Below are 14,428 nucleotides of genomic sequence, written 5' to 3' on the forward strand. Positions count from 1 at the left end.
GAGCCTGGGGAGCCGTGTTTTGCATCGGGAGCCGGCGGCAGCGGCGGAGGAGGCGGCGGCGCTGGCACTTGACCGGAGGGTCCCCTTCGGGTCCGCTGCCCTGTAGTGTTTCCCCCACCCCACCTCCACGGCCGCCATGTACCGGGCCCTGTACGGCTTCCGCTCGGCCGAGCCCAGCTCCCTGGCCTTCGGCGCCGGAGAGACCTTCCTGCTGCTGGAGCGGAGCAACCAGCACTGGTGGCTGGTGACCCGGGCGGGCTCCGGGGAGACGGGCTACGTGCCGGCCTCTTACCTGCAGCGCCTACAGGTCAGGCGGGGGGCGGCGACGGGGGCAGGGGGGCGAGGGAGGCGGCGGCGGGGACAGCTGTCTCGAGGGGGGCGCGGCGGGTCTCCGGCCCCTTCCTCCTCCTGCTGCTGCTCCCCGTCTGCCATGGGTGGGGGTGGGCCTTGCGCCCGTGCCCCCCCTTCCAGGTGTGCAAAGTACACGCACGCAGCTGTCCTGGGGGGTTTTCCAGGCGCAGCCCATAACTTCGAGGGAAGGAGTTAAGTCCGGATTTGTTTACGACTGCTTCACCTTTCTGCCGCTGCGCAGGACCATGGAGCAAGAAGGTGCGCCGGACCAAGGCTTCCCAGAGCCTGTGGCCTCTGGGGAGGTTGTGTGCAGCTCCGGGCACTGAAGAAGCACTTCGGTACTGTGGAAGGAAGGGGCGGAAGCGTCCCCCACCCCCGGGGGCTTTGCTGCCTTTAGAGAGCTGCTAGGCACCCGGTGAGAATGGTGCGCGCACCTTCCCCTGGAAAATTAGGCGGCGCTGGTCTCGGCGACGCTGTGCCGCTTTGAGTTGTGTCAAGTGGCGCAGGGCCTGCTCCGAGGAGATGGGCTGCTTGGCGTGTCTCACATGGTGTGTTGACAGGGTAGGGGTCAAATGACAAGCCTCGTGAGACTTGAAGGTGACTCTGGGCTAGAGAGAGTGTCTCCTTGCTAAAGGAAGCCTCACTTTAAAGTGCATCCTAGTAGTGACTGTGTCACTTTCACCTCTCCATTTCAGGTCTTTTTCAAAGCTCTTTTGCGGATGTTTGCCCTTGGTTTGTCCCTCAGTGGCCTGGTATTGCTCTTGCCATGCACTTTAATTGACTGTGATTTCTTATAGTTGGGCCAGGCAAATGGTTAAAAATAAAAAGAATATTTTGCAAAGAACGCTTTGCAATCTTACATCAGTAACTGCTCTAGTGTGCCAAAAGGAGGGGAGGGGGCATTTCTCGTTACTTCCAAATATCACTATGTGAGATGGAAACTGATGGGGATTGGTACATAGGGAGAAATGAAAATATGCAGTCTTGCTTAAGTGGCAAGGAAGAGAAACAGGTGCAGAATGAAAGATGGGATAGTAAATCAGATGAGGTGCACCCTAAGATGCTTAGCCTACACCTCCTTCTCATTGCCCAAGGGATGTGATACATGCATTTCATCCTAACTTTCACACCAGAAAGTCAAGCTCTAATGTGGGCACGTTCAAGGGTGAGTTGCATACAACCCAAGGTATTCATGGTATACTGTATTCAGAAACTGATCATGGGGGGGGGGGGCTAACACACACTCCTTCCCTTTATCTCTAGTGTTTGCAAATCCAATGACCCATCTTTCACACCTGATCTCCATGTGCAGAATATATAGTGCATTGGAGCTCGAGTGTATTGATGTGGATGAAATGTGAAGGCATTTGTAATGCGGAAAAGGAAAAGGAAAAGCTATGTGGCAGTTACTCCCAAAGGGAGCCTGTGTTGGATGATAGCCATTACAAAGGATTTGGAGCTCGACTAATGCATGTATTTCTTGATGTTTATGTATACATTTGTGTGTGTGTACGTACACACACACAATCAGGCAGCTGTTTAGAAAGTATCTCTGAAGCTGGCTTTCTGTGTCTACTGAGAATACTGTGACTCCTTGAATGCAGAGGAGAGCAGCAGTGGTTTCAAACCTCCTTCTAATGTGGATTATAATAGAGAGAGGCTAATAACAGGCCTGTCCAACTACTGATGAAGGGGCCAGACGGCTAAGCCTGAGCAAATGTTTTAACAATAGTGGCAGTAATTATAGCCAAGTCAGACATGTTAGCAATTGTGGAAAGTGAAAGAACAGATTGCTTCAGCCCAAATAGGAATCAGAGTGATGAGTGATAACACCCTCCTCTCTAGTGTGAGGGTGTATTTAGTGGAGAATTCCTAGGGATAGCATAAACATTGAAATGTGAATTTGCTTTGAAACAAACACAGCTTGGCTTAAAGCATTTAGTTCTAATGCTAGAAACTTGAACTTGTGCCTGAAGCAGCTGCATAAAGAAACCATGCTTTTGTGCTTAATAGTTATAATTTACTTACTTAAGAGTCAAACTAGAGGTGATGTTTGTCACATAGTTTACTCTTGCATTGTTGATTCCCTCCCCCATATTTGGGGTGGGGGGTAGCCTCTTTTGGAACAGGCATGGAAGAAGGGGATCATAAGTCTCTAACCCCAACCACTGTCCTAACCTCCCTCACACTTGCCATTTGCAGTGGGAGAAACACTCCCCTCTTTCAATTATGGGAGCATGCAACATACTTCATTGTAATATTTTAATGCACATATGAAGCTTCCAAATTTTTGAAAATGCAAAAATCCTCCAGTTCCCTCCCCCCAAAAACCCTACAGCACATGTACAAGGCCCTATAATGTTCAGAACATTATACAAGGTCCTATAATGTTCTTAATATAGGCAATTAATTAGTGTGCAAATTTTAAAGAAATTGTGTCTTAAAACAGGTCCATGACTCATCAGAAGCACTGGCCTTTGTGCTTTTCAGGCTTCCCTATGTTTCAGTTGCTTATTTTTGAAAAGGCCTCTTTTGCTTCAGTATCTGCCTGTCTGCCAAGAGAAAAATGGGCCCAGTGTAAGGATGGTGAAGCCTTGCCCCTTCCTATTAGTGGCACTGCCACATCCTGCCAACCCCCTCCTCTGGGGGCTGGATAAAGTGGATATGTGGGGTTGGAGCTGATGCAAACCAGCCCCGTCTGCTGTCCCATGCTCCTTATTTACATTGATGTGGACTTAGAACTTGTAAGTCATATTAATTCATGCTCCTTACTTCACGGGTAGCATTTTATATTATGTTGTGTGAAGAGCTCTGAAGTACCGGTAAATGGGACAACCATGACTGGTTATGGGAAGTTGTGCTCTCATCATAAAATATTTTTCGGCAACTGCTTTATAATGGATATTGGTCTGGAGCCTGTCATTAATTTAATGTCCTGTCAGAATGTACCTGAAACATTTGTTTTTTCAACCTTGCCTGGTGCATGATTATAGGAGTGTGTGTGAGAGAGTGTGCATACATGTGTGTGTGCAGGGAGCAGAATACATTCAAAACAGTAGACTCCACACTGACCTCTGCAAACTGCTCGATGCCAGAATTCCAGTTTTGCATCAGAAAACTGTGAAAGGGTCAGACTGCATTGGGGGTGCAGTCTTCATTGATGATGTGAGGGTAGGAGAGAACAGTATTTTTTTAATAACCAAATTCAGCCAAACAGGAGTAGGGCATTTTGGAAATAGCTTCAAGCATTTTTAGAAATAACTGCTGAGTTCCCTGGGGAGATGTAAACTCCTCTCTGCCCTTGTGTAGCATGGAGCAAAATGCCAGCCTATCCCCTGTCTATGCATGCAGTAAGAAAGGGTGCTCCAAAACTTCTTTATTTTCACAGTTGAGGATCAGTGTCTCAAACTTGTATTTAGCAAGCATTTTCCTTCTTCCAGTACCTTAAAATGCATTTTGAGTCCATCTTTTGCCATCTTTTTGTCTGTATGCAGAAGAAAAATAACTAGTGGACTAACTCATCCCTTTTGGTTTAGGGACACTCTGTATTGGTTTTTAAGAGGATTTGCTTTTTGAGCAGTCCAGAGAAGTGAACTCCCAACTGATGAGTTATGCTTTTGATGATCAGTTTCTTTCCAGGTTAAATTGCCAGCATCTATAGCACATACTCAAGGATGTGGTTGGTGCTGTGGTCTAAACCACAGAGCCTAGGGCTTGCCAATCAGAAGGTTGTCAGTTCAAATCCCCGCGACGGGGTGAGCTCCCATTGCTCGGTCCCTGCTCCAGCCAGCCTAGTAGATAAATAGGTACCGCTCCAGCAGGAAGGTAAATGGCGTTTCCGTGCACTGCTCTGTTTCACCACATGACCCAGAAGCTGTACGCCGGCTCCCTCAGCCAGTAAAGCGAGATGAGCACTGCAACCCCAGAGTCATCCGCGACTGGACCTAACAGTCAGGGGTCCCTTTACATACTCTGTTCTTAGCACATACTCTGTTCTTCATAACACACTATTTTCTCTTTTGTTGTGTTCAAGCACCAGAAACCTAGCTCTTCTGGTTGTTCAGTAACTTGCTGTTAATTTAGTTGTGACTTTTCCCCCCACACGAGCCTAAAGACATTTCTCCCATGAGTTCATTCTGGTAGGTACTTACAGTGGAGTTCAGCTAGCCTAATCATAGCATCCTGTATTGTAGAATAATTAGCCACTGATTTCAAGGATTTGCTAAGTTATCCATCTATTGATTTTCAATCAAAACAAGGTTTATTTTTTAAATTGCTGTAGCATAGCATAGCTAGGCCTAGTGAGCTCAAGGCTTCAATTTCTAGGAGACAGTGTTCTGGTTGTTTACAGTGATCTGAGCAGGAGGTTTCCAGTGTCTCGGTAACTGTAGGATGGCAACCTCTGTCCCAAATATTTCTGAGCTGCTTTCTAACTTTGAGTGTACGTCTATTGCTTCCAGTTTGGTGGTGATGCGAGTGTTGATGGATCGAAGATGCCAATAATATTTGGAAATGAACCAAATCTTTTATAGAAAACCTGTGTACCAAAGAGTAGCTTAAGGGTTCAAGAGCTGTCTGTTCTTGAGTCTCATTTAATAAGTGCATTGATGCTAATTAGCAAGATGCTTAAAGGTAATTTATGTTGCCACGCTCGCTGCAAGAACATTGCATCAAATGATAAGTGACAGTGTGTTGAGACGAGAGAGGATGTGTGGTGCCAATGAGAATCACTGTTGCAAAAAGTAACCCAGCAGCGAACTTCATTAATAATGCAGTCAGGTTCCAGGTAAACTCCACATGCTGCAAGAGCTACAGTCAGCGGAAGAAAACCTCCCTCAGCTGATGGAACTTCCCAGTGGGAGTTATGAACTGATATCACAGCATGGCAATTGAAATAATGTAATTTAAAGTGGGATCTCTGACTTAAATTAAGGCATGACACCTGTTAATGCCACCTGCATGTTTCCTTTGAGTTCTTCCGTCACATCTTGGCTTCAAGAGGCAAAATGCACAACTAGCTTTGTTTTAGAAAATGTTCTGCCAGGCCGTGTGTGTTTTCTCCAGCTTAGTGGTATGTCAAGCTATTTTTGTTCTGTGCAACTACAGAATGTATAGTGCTTCAGTGCAAAACGGGGCACTGCTAGGGTTTTACTGTTGACCTGGTTGTAAAGAGCAGCTTGAGAATTTGAGGGCCATATCTGGTGAAACCTAGAACACCAAAGGGTGGTTGATTTCAACTGCAAGTGCATACTTGGTGAGGCTTAGTACCCAGTGAACCTATTGATCCCTGTCCCTACAGGTTACCTGGAACAGATGTCCAAATCCATCTTTTCTCTTGCCTTATGCCCTACCATCTTTCTCTTCAGTAAGAAATGCAGATTAATTCATGAAACAGTCCAATTCAGTTTTACTTTGGTGAATTGTTTTTCTCATGTTCAGGATCTGTCACAACATATTTGAACCGAAAAAGCTAGCAGTGATCCTGGGCTTTCTTTTTTGCCTTCCCCTTGAAATTGTGGCTTGAGTCACCTTGATAATGGGAGAGTTTAATGTAAGCAAGGCTTTAGTGTCTAGAGTTTTGGATACAGGATCTGAGGTCAGCTACACTGTAGGGAACAATGACTTGAACAGGTGCTACAGCTGAGAGGTATGAGAAGCGCACCTGACAGCATCATCTGGTTAATTGCTTGGAGTTACTTGAGAGTCCCTAGTAAGTGCTGCCAATAGTTTAATGCAAAGCAGATGTTGTGGTAGGAAAACCAGCCTATGAACTTCACAGTGTCTGACTAAACAGGAGGATTCCAGTTGTTGGAAGATCTCAAGAGTGTAAGAGTGATACTTAAATAGGTTGCGCACAACAACAAAAAGTGTGGTGGCTACAATGGAAGCTTTCATCTGAGGCAGAGAATAATTTATTGTAGATAGAAGAGTGAAGTTTTATAGGAAGTAATAAAAAAAATCAATTTAAAAGCTTCCTCAGGAGAAAGGGATTTATTCTGTGTGTCAAGGAAGTGAATAGTTGCTGAATAGGAAAGAAAGCCCAATGTAACAAATGAGGGCCTTATGGTTAGGTTAAACAGTCCATACATTATCTTAATAGTAAAACATGTAATCACTTAATGGGAATCTGGATCTCTTCCAAGTTTCAGCTTTTAGACCGTAAGGGTTTGGATTGCACCATAGCTGTACAGGATCTTTGTCATCAAAGATGAAAGTGAGAACAATATTGCCTCTGTCTCTGCTGTTAAAATCATGACCAAAATAATAACAATTTATTATCTGTTACTGTAGGACTGTTGTCTTCTGTCTCTGAGAGTGAGATGAGGAAAAGACTGGCTCAGCTGTCACTGTAGCCTGTTTATTCAGTTGCGGGAAATGGTCTGTGAAATATTAATCTGTTTTGAAACCCTCATACGTGCAAGCAGACACATGGGTAACCAGTTGCAGCACAGCTACATGGGTAGAACTCAACATGACCATGAGCAGCTCATCAGGCAGGTTGGATGGATTCCAGCCATGCCAGTGCAATTCCAGCAAAAAAAAGGGGGGTTGCATTGACATGGCTAATCTATATGAACCATGTAGAGAGCTTCTCTTACATATGGTTCGCTACACGTAACTGCTCCCTTGCTGTGGCTGTATTTAAGAGCATTTATTACCAGCTTAATATCACAAAAAATCTCTTAAGTGGCATACAAAGCTCAGAATATAGAACAGTATAAAACCACACATCCCACATCATTGTAATAATGGATAAAACACAAGTCACAATTGCCAGGTACAGGGGTCCAGCTTCAGTAACCAAGTGCAGCGGTCAGGGAAAGCGTGGGAGAAGAAATATGTCTTTTAAAGATCTGTAAAACACAACCGAAGTATGGCAGAAGGAAGAGCATTTTGAAATGCAAGGGCACAATAGCCCATAGGACTTGTTGCTACAAGTAAGATTGAAGTGATCTATCTATGGGCAGGCAGTCTTTCAGGTACCCTGCCTAAAGTTGTTTAGGGCTGTATATGTCAACAGCAAGACAGCCATGGACCAATAGATGAATAGGATCTGTCTTTTGAGAACTGTGGATTTTCGTTGTGGCAGGTTAATTCAGACTTTTATTTCATGTCAAACTCTCAGCATTCCACGCAGATGATTGTAGAAAGGGTCTTTAAAGGATGAGTGGTGAGGACAGAGCAATGAGAACACAGCAGATGAGTCAGGGCAGGAGGTTAAGGGTAATGGCCAACAGAAGATCCTGTACAGGAGTGGGGAACCTCCAGTTCACAGGCCAGACTTGACCTGCCAGGAAACCACAACTGCCACCCCTACACCTGAAATCAGGTGTGCGGCAGGAAACTGGGACTTCAAATGGGCTGCCTGTTGCTCCTTGGCTGGAGCAAGATTACTTTGTTGGAATGTGCTTTGCTCAGCAAGGAGAAACAGCAAATATTCTGTTGGAACTGTGTCTCCCTCTCTGCACTTTGAAGCCTCCCTGTGCTTCTTTCCATCCCCTCTGTGGTGGTCAAGGAACAACTGTGCTCCCAAATGTTCTTTTGTGGTGGGGTTTCATTTGGTGCTGGATCCAATCCCTGATGAAAGCAATGGGACTTGCATTTGGTGCTAAATTTTAAAAGGACTGAGTGCATGCTTCACTGCAAAGGGACAACTGGGATGACACTCTCAGCTGTGCCCTCCCAGTTGTTCTTTGGCAGCAGGGCTTGCAGTTGTCACTGTTTAAATTCAGTGCTGAATGCATCTCTTCCACACCCCATTGCTTTTGGCAGGGATCGGGTCCACCTTAAGCCAGGTGATTGGCAGCTGGGTAGACCCCACCCACCTGTCAGAGATGGCCCACAGAGGGTCGGCCTCCTGGACAAAAGTGGTTTCTCCTTTTAGGAGTTGAGGAAGTGCGCAAGTCTAAAAAAAACACAAGCCATTCTGTTTAGGTGGCTTCCTGCTTTCAGTGAGTTCTCATTGGAACGGCCTGTGTTCACATGCTCAGGCTGGTTTGCTGCTTGAACGCTGCTTCCATTCTTTAGCGTTGTATCCTTCCTTGTGTGAATTCTCTTGTCCTTCCCCCAACAGTATTGACCAAGTTCAAGGGTTAATCTTGCACTAATCTTATCCGTGGTTAATGCTATTGGAGTTCCCTCTGTAAGCAGAGATTGAAACCAAGACATGGACATGGTTTGCAAACCAGGGTTAAAAGGGAACCTATTTAGCATAAAACATGCCACTATAAGTCTTGGACTGTACCTGTGTACCTTAGAGTACCTTGGACCTTTATTGGACTGACCTCTGAGTAGAAGTGGACAGGATTGCACTGCGCACTGAGAATGCAACTACAAAACGCTAGCCATGGGACTCTGTGCTCCCTACCCTAACCCATGTCTCCTTGCTCCGGTGGCTAGATTTCTACAGTTGTAGTCTCAGTGTGCTAAACTTGAATTTGCAGTGAAATGGTGTGGAAGGTCTACTGTTGCTTTTGATTGGACACTGCTTCCAGTCTGGGAATAGGATTTTTAATTGCCTAGGTTCACTCTCTAGTGTGATTAATACTGGGTTATTTTAAGCCATGTACAATGGAGCTAATACTCCCTCTCTCAGTGGACTAGAGGATTTTTGTGACAAAGGAGGTACCACTGCAATGCCAATTTTAAAAGGAGCTGTTCTCCTAGTTTATTAGTCTAATTTCGAGTCTTCTCTTTAGAGAAAACAAAGGCATTGCCCATGGATTATAGCAAGGTTTGTAGCTTCTTCCTTGCTCTGATCTCCCTGCCTTAATCAAAGCCTCTGAGGATCAAGCTCAGTTCTGACAGCTCTATTATGCTGGCAGTTAAAACCTTTGTTGCTTTACAGTGCTAAAGAGGGCAAAAATAACTACCTTAGTGGCTGTGGCTAAAATTGCAAAGGCAGGCATTTAACAGTCTTAGATCAGGTGAAGCTGAGTAAGACCAGGTGGCGTTCCTTCCTCCTTTGAGGCTACAAGAGCTATGTGCAGAATTGGCCTGATGTCCTGCTGCAAAAACTTTCTTATACTTACTCAGAAGTAAATTCCACCGTGTTCTGTGGGCTTGCTCCCAGGTTCGTGTGCATAGGATTGGAACTCCAATGTAGTAAATACTTACGAAAGATTTTCTTCGATAAGCTTCTTTATCAGTTTCTGCAGAGTTCTCTAAATGTCAGATTTAGTGTTTATCGCTGAATCTCAGTGCTATATATTGTTATATTTTGTGTCTTATTATAGAGCTATAGGAACCGCACCACGGCTAAGGCATCTTGTTTGTCCAGCATTTACAATGTCTGAAAATCCTATTTGTTCTAAAACTGAGGGTTTGTCCTTTCAGTACGTGTATAAGGGTTTGGCATGGGCATCTGCTTCATAAGGGATGTAGGTGGCCATTGTGTGCTAGTGTGTGTTGTGTGTGAGAGGGAGAGAGAGAGAACGAGAGAATGTGAACAGTGCGGGAGGAGGGAAAAGAGGAGGAGGGAAAGGAGGAGGAGGGAGGGGGTCGCTGCGTGAGAGAAGGTGTCAGGAGTGAGGTGCTGCATGTGTTTGTCATTTGGTCAGGTCTATTTCCTGTTGAAAATTGTGTATGTGTTTTCTACATACCATATTTTTTCTCTCTCTTTTACTCTTACGCTTACTACTGTATATACTTTGTCTTGTGACTTCAGTTGTAGCCTATGGGTTGACTCATTCCTTGAGCCATTGAAATTCCTGCCATGGATTTACTTGATCTGCACTCTGTGATAATAATGGGCTACATTCCAAAGTTGTTATAAACTGCTCGGTCTCTGTGTTAGCCCCCACCCCACCCCTTTGGGCCAATGCACAATACTGCATTGCAAAATTGTATGCCTACTATATTTCTGGACCAAATGACAAACGATGAGCATAGCAAAGAGGCAAGGGTGGGGGATAATTAAAATGGCCTACATTTTACAGGGCCGATGTAAAGTGATTTCAACACATAAAAGTGTAGTATATAAGTATTATAAAGCCACAGTGATGTTAAATCTTGCTACTTTAAAGATGGCTCATGTGATTCTGTGAATTGTTTTCAAAAACAAGAAACTGTAGCATTAAAAAACCTCTAGTTTTAAGACTTCAGACTCTTACAGATTCACACATGTACCAAAAAATCACGTAAATTTCACGTTAAAGGAAGAACCTTAAGTTGTATGTCATGCAAGCAGCAAGTACTCCATACGTACACCCATTCCTGTTCTGTGCACACTTGCAACTACTTTCCTTTGTCTTTCAGCCCCAGGCCCCTTTCTCATCTTAGGGGAACCACTGGTACTTGCTCTCCCAGCTCCATGGTCCCAATCCAGATTGGCTCTGATGGCTGCTCTTATTTGGCAAAATTTGAAAAGATGGAGGATTCAGTCACAGATCTGTGGTCTCTCTTACTTTGGCATTTAAGATACAGCGCAGGCTTTATTCAATGGTGGTTCTGCACAGCTGTTCCATGCTTGGAAATATTTAATATTGACATCATATTATATATAGCTAAAAGAAAGCTAGGTGTAGCCTTGGTCTCCTGTTACTAGGATGATAAAAGCAGCAGCTTGAACTGGAGGAAGCTCTTCTGAAAGTGTCAGCCCTTTATCATATTATGTTTTACAAATGAATAGCTTATTTGGAAAGACTAAACAAATGGAGAACGAATGCAGAAAATGCATCACCTGGGTTATTGGTAAGTTTTCAATTCCTCACAGTTAAAAGTAATGATACAAAATGTAGTAGCAAACGTTGAAAAGATGTTGATGGAAAGTTTAACAGTTGGGGTGGCAGGGTTGGGAAAGGAGATATGAACAGAGGAGCTAAAATATTCTAGGCCAGAATAGCTGAGGCTCCCTTTCTCCCTGTCTTCATACAAGAATAACCTGGCATGCAATGAATCGAGAGTAAATACTCTGCCAACAAGCAGTCTGTGAAATTCACACCCACAGCATACTGCTGAGGATATATATAGGAATAACACTGCTGCTTTAATAAAATTGTGAAGATAAGCATTTGTTTTTGTGTTCCAGAGTGCCTGCCACAAGGTTTTCAAGCAAGCCAAAGTTCCTCTAAATATCTACCACACTTGCTCTTGAACTGCAGGATTGGGCTATTTTTTTTTTGGGGGGGGGGTGCTTAAGAAGACCCTTGATGGATCAGATCAAATACTTACCTGGTCCAGCATCCTGTTATCAAAAGTTGTCAGCCAGGTGATGCTTTGGAGTTCATATGAAGAGTATTCGGCCCCCTAGCAACTGATATTTAGAGAGATAATGTATCTGAACCTGAAAGTTTGATTGACTTATCTTGGCTGATACCTGTTGATAGTTCTGTTCTCCATGAATTTTTCTGAAACACGGGATCTGATTGTTAGGCCAGTTCTTCACCTCCTCCACTCCATGGACCAGCTTTGACACAGATGGGCACAGCCACCCACCTGTCAATTCTCTGACGCTACAATGACGATCAGTCATCCTGCTTTCCTTTGCCCACACAGGCACTGGTGATCAGCTGATTTTCAGCATCTGCAGATCCCTGTGCCTTTGTAAGCAATGTCATGATCATTGGCACTTAAGAGGCAGCACAGGGCTTCACAAGCCTCTGCAGCCAGATGACCTGCTGTGCCTTTGCATGTGGCATTCATTGCAGTGGCTGTAGAGGGCTGTTGCCCCACATTTCTGAGCAGCAGCAGATGCATTTCCACTTGAATGGTTCTCTGCCTCTAGAGTTGTTGCCAGAGTTTCTCTGCCATTTCAGACAGGGTGCATCCAGAAACGCTTGATGCACAAACTGCTCCCACCAATGACTGCCACTGGGAGAGATCTACAACTGCAGTGGTGTCTTATTTGCAGGCCAGGGTAAGGGCAGCATCCCTATGACCTGCAGTTCCTGTCTTCTTCCTACAGATCACAGGGCTAGCCCTACAAAGGTTTGAAAGGTTCCCCTGAATTACCAGTTGGTACCTTTTCCTGCTGGGTCAGACCGAAAGTCCATCCAGTCTAGCATCCTGTTTCCAGCAGGGACTGGCCAGATTCTTCAAAAAAAAAAAAAAAAAAAAAAGCCCCAAGCAGCACTTGAAAAGTAACAGCCCTCCTCTGTTTGCCCTCCAGCTTCTTGGGATTCAGAGCTATACTGTCTCAGAACCTGGAACTTCCCTGTGTGCTTTGGCAGCCCTAAGAATTCAAGGAAAACCCAAAAATCTTGGCAGTTTATTGCCATGGTGATGTGTAGTCTGAACTCATTGATATATTTGGCTATTATGCTGTTAATTGTTTTTAGGTTTTCAGGGGACATTGAAATGGTTTTTTGGGGGGAGGTATTTTGAAATAAGGGTGCTGTGGTGGTTGTAATGGTCTTTGGCTAAAAGCAAGAAAAACGTATTAACCACAACAAACCAGAATGGAGGGGAGGGGGATATTTCCTTCTGCCTGTTAGAATAGCAAAGGTACTCAGTTGGAATTTTATTTGAAATTAGATTGATCAGTTGCTATAGTTAGCTTCCACTAATTACTATAGCTATACAGTATTTTTATTGGAAATCCAATTTTTGCACCATTCATAGTAATTAAAGTTTATAAGCTAATGATTTTTGGACCTTTTAAGTGTGAATATGGATAGACTGTGCTCATTTCTGGCATTTTGAGCAGAAATAAATTGAATCCTTGGTACTGAGTAAAATTGACCACTATGCTTGGATTCCCAAGTGTGAGTGACGTTGGCAGCCCAGGGCTGACTGTGCAATCCATTGTTCACACATTCTATCAGCATGAAGCATGCTAGGGATGTGTAAACCTCTTTATAGAATTTGCTGTGATGACATCTGTCATCTAGTGTTGCCCTCATCACACAAGCTGACCTCTCCCTTAAGCAGTTGCAGAAGATTCATTTTGAAACAGGCTTCAACCCAGTCTAGAGCTGTGTTTCTAGAGCTTTGGGGCTGGGTTAGAAGCGCTCTATATTCACCCCAAACACTTTCTCTTTAAAGGTTATGCTCAGAAAAAGGTTATTTTAAGTCTGTAACATAGGCCACCATACATGGTTCTGATTGGTTGGCATGCTATGATGTCACCAAGACCACCCACCCTCACATTCAGAACAGCTTTGCACTTTATAACTTCTATAAGTGCATGCAGCACTTAAAAAAAATGAAACAGGCAGATCACAAGGAGCATGTGGAGAAGAGTAAAAGTCAGCTTCATGGTTTGCAAGGCTCATCCAAATTGCAAAGCAAGAATGAAGCCAAGCTTATCTATGCCTAAGGGTCATGTTGTGAATTCTTTTTATATAGGGCTCTGTCTTCAACCAGAGGGGTAAAGTCCACCTTGTGAGTTTTGGAATGCTACACGTTTTGGAAATGGGGAAATGGGTTGATGTCCTTTCTAAGTGTCTGCACATTTGAAAGATGTGTTCATGCTAGCAGTCTGGTTTACTGCTATAATTACCCCTGGAAGTGGCTCTGCCCTGCAGATTTATCCTTTTTCAGTAGCAGATGGGTGTTAAATTATCAGAAAAAGCACCTAGCAGAAGTTTCAAGCATGCTGAGGATACATGTTAGAAAACAATTAAAGGGTTTCTGGATAGATAGAAAGTTCTGCATTTACATTTTTCTGGGCACATGTACTTGTTGCGGTTTTTTAAGATAGGAAGCTGAAAGTATTCTCTTTATGCAAGGCAATATGAATGGGACTTCTATTGATATTGGGGAGGGGGAGTAAAGACAGATTCAGTGCACCTGGCAGAGGCAGTACAGACCACTCAGAAATGTGCTTTTACTGCTGAAGTTAATGTTAGGTTAGTCCACTGATGTTTGAAGAGGTAAGTGTGAATGTGTCTAATTTTCAATTTGGGCTCCCTTAGAGGTCTTTAGAGTACTTGACAGATGCATCTTAGTATCTTATTTTAGAAAAATAAAAATTCAATAATGCTTCTTTTCCTCGTGAGATTGGGAATTAATGTCTGCGAAACCATGATATGCTGAATTGGAATGGAAAGCACTAAAGAGAAATACAGTTGCCATTGGTACTAATTGAAATGATTAGCATTTGCTGACATGTTGTGTAACAGCAGAGATAATTGAG

General features: G+C 44.1%; 1 protein-coding gene across 2 annotated transcripts in view; it reads left to right on the plus strand.

Moving 5' to 3' along the window:
* The window catches only part of NCKIPSD (NCK interacting protein with SH3 domain), an 87,452-nt gene continuing 73,024 nt past the window's right edge, over nucleotides 1-14,428 (plus strand). Inside the window, exon 1 of one of the 2 annotated variants that reach the window (XM_082209593.1) lies at nucleotides 1-307. In XM_082209593.1, the coding sequence (XP_082065719.1) occupies nucleotides 137-307 (171 nt within the window). In that variant the 5' untranslated portion in view covers nucleotides 1-136. The remainder of the gene's footprint in view (nucleotides 308-14,428) is intronic. The other variant, XM_082209594.1, reaches the window with a different exon arrangement.

The sequence above is a fragment of the Podarcis vaucheri genome (assembly GCF_965113315.1).
Source record: "Podarcis vaucheri genome assembly, chromosome: 2".
Lineage (NCBI taxonomy): Eukaryota > Metazoa > Chordata > Lepidosauria > Squamata > Lacertidae > Podarcis > Podarcis vaucheri.